General features: G+C 33.8%; 1 protein-coding gene across 1 annotated transcript; it reads right to left on the bottom strand.

Moving 5' to 3' along the window:
- Positions 1-286: 286 nt before the first annotated feature.
- LOC124356227 (ras-related protein Rap-2a-like) lies at positions 287-8,052 on the bottom strand. The gene is made up of 6 exons (XM_046807412.1): positions 7,945-8,052; positions 2,479-2,610; positions 2,246-2,391; positions 1,979-2,067; positions 1,320-1,506; positions 287-1,013 (listed from the first exon to the last, which is right to left on the bottom strand). The coding sequence occupies exons 1-6, from the start codon at positions 7,995-7,997 to the stop codon at positions 748-750; spliced, it is 873 nt and encodes a 290-aa protein (XP_046663368.1). The 5' UTR covers positions 7,998-8,052; the 3' UTR covers positions 287-747.
- Positions 8,053-8,384: the final 332 nt, after the last annotated feature.

Here is an 8,384-nt window from a genome sequence, read left to right as displayed (position 1 = left end):
ACGATTAATTAATTATTGTTATAATAATTATTTATAAATAATGTATAACGTGTACACAATTTATTACTTATCATAAAACAATAAAAACTACTACATTTCAATGCTAAATGGTACTTTGTAAGAGTAAGTAGTTTAGCAGTAGGCTAATTTACTAATTAATAACTTATTTAATAATGAAATTACTATAAATACAACTAAAATTAATTTTAACTTATATTTAAACTATTAAAATATTTCTTCACGATGTATGAATTACAAAAAGACAAAATATAAAATATTGATTTACATAATAAATAAAAATGTGTTAGTCTCTAAGAAGTACAATAATTACAATAATCATAAGTAAATAATATAGAATAACACAAATATTATAAAATTTAAATATTCTGTTACAATATACCTTCTATTAATAATCTTCTGTAAATAAAATCAGTTATTACTGTGCATAGGAACTTGAAGTACTTATTTCTTCTTTTCAATAGTTGATTTATATATCCAAAAGGACTATTGATGTGTCGTCAGGATACAAAAAAATAATAGAATATAAAAATATTAGTTTGAAAATGGTTGGATTACAGTTAAATTTAGATTCATCTCGTAGAATTCTGAGTACACTTTACAGTGGCATTAGCTTTGAAGAATAAAAGCATTATTTTCTGAAAAGAATATCTCTTCCGAATGAACAGTCTTTTTCACCGTGTGCTCCCTCAAACTGGAATTAATTGAGTGTCCTCAAAATTGCCTCAACTACAGGACATGGAGCTTATGGCACGAGTTAGATTTGGTGAGGCGGAGCTTGCTGAGGATGCCGCGGAAACTTGAGGATGTCTTGGCTCCTCTGTACTTTCTCCCACGCTTTGTCCCCACTGATCCCGCTGTCCCCACTGCCGCTACACCCAACTTGAGCCTCATCTGTGCCACCAGCCCCACCAGCAACTCGTCCACGTGATGGCAGATCACCACTGAACACTCGATGAACTTGCAGTTGCAGGCCGTTGCGAGGATTCGACCCTCTGTAAGATTGAGAAAAATTAGCGTCAGCATAAAGACGATGAAAATATCGTTCGTAAATAATTTAGAATTTCTCTTTGGTTAGATTTGCAAAAAGTGACACTAGCTAAGATTTTACAAAATGACTTTTTATAAATCCTAGGTTCTCTACATATACATTCTCATCAGTGTGTAAACTCCGATATCAAAAAACTGTTTGATTATACATGGAAGAAGTTGATATAAATGAACCAACGTGAACATAAATGAGCATTTTGCTATGGTTAAATTCAATTGGTAAAAGTGGTAAAGTGCGAGATTCAGCTTACCTTGTTCGGAGACGGTCCTGCCACGGGCTAGATCCACCTTGTTGGCCACCAAGATTACGGCCTTGTGGTCGATAGATCCATCGGCGGCCAGCTGCTGCAAGGTCAGTTCTGCTTGGTGGAAACTGGCCCGGTCGGTGACAGAGTAGACCACGCAGAAACCGTGGATTGCCTGGAGTAGGTCCCTTCGCTGTAACAATGAATGGGATCTTAGCGAAGGGACTAAATGCAATGATCTACCAAGAATCCAAAATCATCTGATGATACTCCAAAAACACAATTAATTGAGCATCTCTAGAAATAATGATTTTGTAGAGAGTTTTGCGTCTTTTTTGAGAGATTCCTTTCTAAGGGATTTCAATCAACACAGATCTAAAAATTCTGAGTTTTGGAAAGAATTAACTCAACGAAAAAACATTGAAAACAAAAATATTTTTACTAAAGGTTTATATTTCAGGACGTCCTTTTCACAACTACGAGTATAAGCCACTACCAACGGCTTTCAAGACTTATCCAAAGAGGCCATCCTTGGGCATGTTGGACACAAGGGAATTAAGGAGACCTTTTGATAGTAAAAATACGTCCACTTTCTTTATAAAGCAAGATAAAGCATGACAGCACATCATATGTAAGCGAAAGGAAAATGTTGTTAGGTAGCCTACCTTGAGAATTGCGTACGGCAGATCTGTGAAAGTAAGCTCTGATTCTTCACCATCCAGCAATACGGTAACTGTCTTGTCACTGCGGTCACCTGAGGAAACAAACATTTGCCAGTTAGTCCAAAGTAGAAAATTATAATAAGGCTTTTTATCCAAAGAAACCAAGTTTTAAACTACTAGACTTCTTTCAGATTGTGTTCAGTAGTTTTGCATCATTTCTCTGGAAAACAGTGTCTTTTTGTCAGTGTTTACTCAGTATTTTCCATTTACCTGTGAAAGTCTCGAAGGCATGGAGGAAATCTGAGGTCATAAACTGAGATACGAGAGAAGACTTCCCGACTGACGGGGCACCCAGGACGGCGACGCTGTACGGGGCGGGGGGTGTCGGAGACATGCGGGGGGATTCAGTATCGTTTCTGTTGAAAATAAAGAATATCATTACAACGTTCTTTAATATTTTGGTATGCTCAACAATAAAAAAGATGAGAGGTTGAAGGCCTCACCCTGTGGAGCCGATAGAGGCAACGCTATGGCCGCTTGTTGATTTCTTCACTTTGAATGAATCACCTCTGTTGACCACTTTCCGACCAGATATGGAGAAATGGCGCACAGTGCAGTATTCTTCGGCGTCCCCACTGCAAGAAAAAAAAACTATAAATAAACATAATAATAATCAAGTCAATCTATTTTTTGAATCCGCTTACTGTAAATATTGATATTGGCCTATAACTTCATATAACCAATATAGTGGGTAATAGGTTTTCTTAAGTTCTAGGAGATAAAATGCTCCTAAAGGCAGATCAATACTTTTTTTTACTTAATTGGCAAGTATTGTTTATTCACATGCATATAAAATATTTGAAACCGTAAAATTGTATTCAAGTAGGCTACATTCATACACTATTGACTATTTTTATATAATGTATAGTTCAATAATTTTGTAATTAAAAAGTTTTGATTCAAATTCAACTACGATGAAACAGCTTTTAAGAACGGAAAACCGTACAGGTCTATATATCCGTTAAAGTAATGAAGGTAATTTATCTTCGCCATCACATATAGTAAAAAATAAAAAAGATACTTTGAAGAAAAATGTCTGATACAGTAATAAGTTTAGCCTACACCTTGTACGATAAATTGAGTAAAAATAGAAAGCAGGCACAGTACGGCGTGGCGTCTTGAAAAAAAAAAAAAAAAAAAATAAAGCAAAAACAAACAACGTTTACAGAGAAACAAGACAAGAGCATATCTTAAACTGCAATATATTAACATCAGGAAGGTTGGCATATAAACGCCGCACTGCGTTGGGAGATTTATTTACGTAAACAGAAGATCTGAGACTTCACTTTGAGCTCGCCACTGCCGTCATTATTTCGAGCTAGGCCTATTTTCAATTTTAACCGAGCACATTTATCACTCGATATTTGTGGGGCTTTGAAGAGACGGATTTCATCAGTTGACGTCTGTTCGGTGGTCTTTGTAATTGGCGATGGTAACAACTGTTGAGTGCGGATACGGCCGCTTTGATAAACAGCTGTTTAATAATAATCAGCTGCACGACCTAACCTAACAAACGTGACTAGTTGCCAAACGGAACGGCAGAGGCTTCCTCGTCCGCGCGCGCGCGTTTGTGCGTGTGTTTAAATGTAGAAGTGATTTCGAAACAAATGGTGGAAATAGATTTTACTCTCCGTTCCCGATCGGTTGCCCATGTCATTGTCCTTTATTGATGTTATTTAAAGATTTCGTTCCCCCGACAGTCTAACTTAATATTTTATATACCTAAATAAAAAAATAACTATATGAACATAATGTGGATATAATCACTTCGTCACCACATACTGTAGGATTTTTATTAGGAGAAAACACAACAATCTGATAACCGTTTGTCAGAATATCCTTTAGTGGACATTTATTTAAACAGCAATTTGACATTTGAAACTTTTCTAAGCTAGACGGTGATGTACAAATTCAGATGGCTTAGTTTTCCAACAGGATGGATGGATTGAAATCATACAGTTGTTGAAACATAATTAGATGTATTAACGATCTTTGCTTAATTAGTTCTAATTATGATGGGCATCTCATGAAGGGAGACGTTTTTTGAAGAGGTAGATAAAGAAAAATATCTTTTTTCAACTGAGGTGGTCGATCCATAAATCGCAAATACGGTATATCAAAATATGCTTGCTAAAGTTTGGAACGATTTTAAACAAGATAATGAACTTTTCTGGTATTTCCCAAAAAAAAAAAAAACAAAAAAAAAAACAAAAAAAAAAAAAAACGGAGTAATGTGGGGAATCTATAATATGTAAATATACTTTATGTACCATTTTCTCTAAAATTAATTTTAAGTTTCAACGTTCGATATTTTCAAGATATAAATGTTTACAGTATGATACTTCCATTGAAACTCTTTGGATGTGAAATGTATCCTTGTAAAATTGAAGGTACAGTAAAACTCATAAGATATAAGCTTAATTCTCAACGCTCATACTTCATGCTGATATAAATTGTTTACAAGTATTAAAGTTGTATTCCAAAGAATTGTGGTATTATTATGTATTGTAATTTTCAACAAGACTTAAAATACAATACAAAATATACAAAAAGCTCATTTTAAAGCGTTCACGAAATCCTCCAAGAAATTGAAAAGCTAAAACAGTTAAGATTTACAAGTATACTTTTAAGTAATGAAAAAGTCGTGGTGCTTTAGTATAATGTTCTTTTTCAAACATCTTGTATGAGGATCTCTACTGTAAACTGGCGAACTGATACTAGTATACCTGCTCGAAACCGACCATACACACAGGGTAGTATATGGTTAACTAACGGAAAACACTTTTGAAATATCGCCGTATAAACTTGTATTTAGAGATAGAAATCTTACTCTTTTTTATTATATCAGGACATCACTAAATTTCAATACAATTCATCTATTTTTTGGTATAATATAATAACGATCAGATAATTTCCTCTATCCATTACGATAAAAAAAGTAATCAAGTATATTCAAATATATCAAACAATCGAATGGGAATGTTCGATAACATTTATTCGTATATTCTATCTGCCGTACACGTTCCTATGTATATATGGGTCCTATGGATTAGAGGAGACGTGCGAGAAGGCAGGCAGGCGCGAGTCCCCGTGTTTGTGTAACCACACGTGCGTCATGGGCCCCTGTTACTTACCAGCCTCGGCTAAACATTTAGCTTCTTTTCCCTTCACTTTGTTTGAACTCTTCACTAATTTTACGCTTGCCCGCCTACCACGATCTTGTGTTTACTTAGCCGTGTATTATATCTGCCGACCACCACGTCACGCACACCTTACTGTAGTGATGGAAGAATCGAATAGTATTCGAATACAGTTCAGTCCGGTTATTCACTTATTCGAATACCTCAGAATGAATTTGAATACTTTTGAATTAATATAATTCCTTTGGTAGAATTAAATTTAAACCCGCAGTATTCGTTCATTCGGACTAATAGTATTCAAATAATATATTCAAGAGTTGTATTCGCATTCATTTATTTATATATTCTAGTATTTATTGGAGGGTTTCAAATGAATATAATATGTTTATACAACTATTCAATAACTAATGAATACATTTGTAAATAATAAAGATAAAGATCAAATTTTATTTTTGTTGTATGAAAAACAAAATATGATGGCTCAAATTTATTTCTACGATTATTGACGACAGGCGTCTTTCAGATGGCACTAAAGTAGCAATTAAACAAAAAATTTTCTGAACTTCATAAATCTTGTGTATATATCAATAAATCACTAAATTTCAATAAGAATTATCTATTTTTCCGTGTAAGAAAATTAAACACTATAATAACAATCAGATAATTTCCCCTATCCATTATGATAAAGAAAAATAATCAAGTATATTCAAAGATATCAAACAATCGAATGAGACTGTTTGATAATGTTTGTAGGGGCCAAAAAGCCAGGGATTTTTCCACCTTTGTAGTATTGGCAATTTCTAAATAACCAAGAAACAATTGATTTCTGGAAGGAAATAAGTCAAGTCCAGATTTGTCTGTTAGAAATACTCAGCGCAGATAAAGTACTCGAATACAAGCATTCGAATACAAATATTCGAATACAAGGGTGTTTTCGAATATACCGTATTCGATTCTCCCATCACTATTTAATATGGGAGACGTGCTAGAAGGCAGGCAGGCGCGAGTCCCCGTGTTTGTGCAACAACACGTGCGTCATGGACCCCTGTTACTTACCAGTCGCGGCTAAACATTGAGCTTCTTTTTCTTTCACTTTGTTTGAAGTCATCACTAATTTTACGCTTGCCCGCCCACCATGATCTTGTGTTTAGTTCACGACCAGCGAGTGTTTGTTTTTTCTATATTTCGCGTACTGTAGAAAGTGTCTTGTTTATTTTCCCAACTAACTTCGAGTTAGTTTTTGCTCAATGTGGACGCCGCTTTAGAGCTAGAAATTGTCCGAAAGTCTCTTAAGATTGGTTTTAGGTTATAGTTGAACATCATAGATGGTATAAGTTAAATTTACTTAGAAAAATGAGTAAATTAAGATGAAAAATGAATCTAACAGTGTTACTCGATCATTATCTAAGATTAATACATAAACAAGATAGGAACTTTTCTAACGGCACAAGAAAAAATATAATTACTATATTATCAAACAAGGTTGTTGTTTTGTTAAAACAACGCAAAGTGAAAATAATTGTAAAAAATATAGTTAAATCTACCGATTGACATTATAACTTTTGAAGAATCTTGGAGCAATTGGAAAAAATTTTAAAATAATAGTAAATGCTATTAAAACAATACTTTTTCAATATAGTTTATTTTTTGGACGGGGTCTTTCGACCACCAGAGTCATCACCGGGACTCCTCAAATAAAGATTGACATTGTTTTTGTTATAATTAATATTAAAATACCATATGGCGTAAAAATATGCAAATACAAAAATTTGAAAATATTTCAGCCAGTGTGAAAATTGGGTATGACTACAGTTTAATTTTTGAATAAAATGAGAAGGAAGAAGGCTGCCATTTTCAATAGGACCTTCTTTATTGCTTATGAGTTTTTTATTTCTGTTTATGTGTAGCGTTTCTTAAGCATTTAGGTTCATTGATTTTGTTTCTTCTTTTATTAATTTTAGATTTTTATTTGATGTTCTGTGTTCTGAGTCAGTGCAGTGCCTGGCTACAGCAGATTTTTCAACTCTTCCATATTTTGTGTGTGATAGGCTAAATGCTCTTTGAATCGTGTTTACTATAGGCCTAATTCAAAATAGATAACGGATTATTATAAACGTTTACTTATGAGTACCTTACAGAAACATTTTATTTTCACTACATTACAATTTTTTTTGTTTCAAATTGAACATGCTGAAAAGCTTAAAATGTAATAGAAACCAATTTGAAGTATAATGAACCTACAAAGTCCTAGTATTAACAGGAACTTATATTTCTACTTAAGAACTGCAGAAACTGTTTATAACATTCTAAGAAAGGTCCCATCCCACCTTTTTATTCGATAATTTGTAAAACTTTGGTTTTCAAATTAATAATGGGAACCTAACTTAATTTGTAGTTTTTTTGAGTTTTAACATTCTATAAAATGCACACAAATGTTATTAATTATTCTTATAGAGCCGTGATTGTCATCTAAAATTGTTCCCAAGTTATTCGACTGAGAAATGTGATTACAATAAATTTTAACTAATAAAAATTTAAAATCAAAATACTAAATTACTTGAAGAAGAGATCAGATTGCAGATCTCGAAACGTAGTGTTACTGATTTTTTTTGTATTACTGAACTATGGCAAATGTCTGAAAAAAAAAATCATTTTTCCTTAAAAATATTAAAAAATCAAAATTTATTTATTTTTAATATTAGTAATTACTACTGATAAAATAAAAAAACAATAATAAAAATAAAAGAGAATAATAATTAATTGACTTACTCCATGTTAAATCGCTGTAAGGTATCCACGATATTAGAAATCTCTTGCTTCATGTCTGATTAAGCTGTTGCAGCTCACTCACTGACTCACTGACTGACTGAGCTAGCGGCACCGCGGCGCTTATATCTCGGCGTCCCGGCGCTTCTCAGTAGCGTCGTCCCGACCCCTCCCCTCCCCACACCACGCTGTAGCCACGTCATGTTCTCATACGCTGTTCTTCTAGGTTATGGAAAGTCTTACAGGAGAAAGTGACACAGGATTTCCACGTATATAATTTTTAACTGACCATTTCCCACTTTCTTTATTTTGCGATGTCATTTCGCTTCGCAATTCACTGTAGGATATGTTTTCACTTGGTTCTCAAAGGGAAGGGTCGAAGTCCTTTGTATACTACTGGTGAGGACGATAAGTGGACGTCCCATTCAACATCCACTGTTAGG

The sequence above is a fragment of the Homalodisca vitripennis genome, chromosome 2 (genome assembly GCF_021130785.1).
Source record: "Homalodisca vitripennis isolate AUS2020 chromosome 2, UT_GWSS_2.1, whole genome shotgun sequence".
NCBI lineage: Eukaryota > Metazoa > Arthropoda > Insecta > Hemiptera > Cicadellidae > Homalodisca > Homalodisca vitripennis.
Note: the sequence above shows the minus strand (reverse complement) of the source record. Positions and strands in the feature narration are given on the sequence as shown.

Coding starts and splice junctions, on each gene's coding strand:
- LOC124356227 (XM_046807412.1), bottom strand. CDS start 7,997: ATGAAGCAAGAGATTTCTAATATCGTGGATACCTTACAGCGATTTAAC. Junction 2,611..7,944: donor TTACAGCGATTTAACATGGA/GTAAGTCAATTA, acceptor TTTTTCTTGCAG/TGGGGACGCCGAAGAATACT. Junction 1,014..1,319: donor CAGGACCGTCTCCGAACAAG/GTAAGCTGAATC, acceptor TCAATCTTACAG/AGGGTCGAATCCTCGCAACG.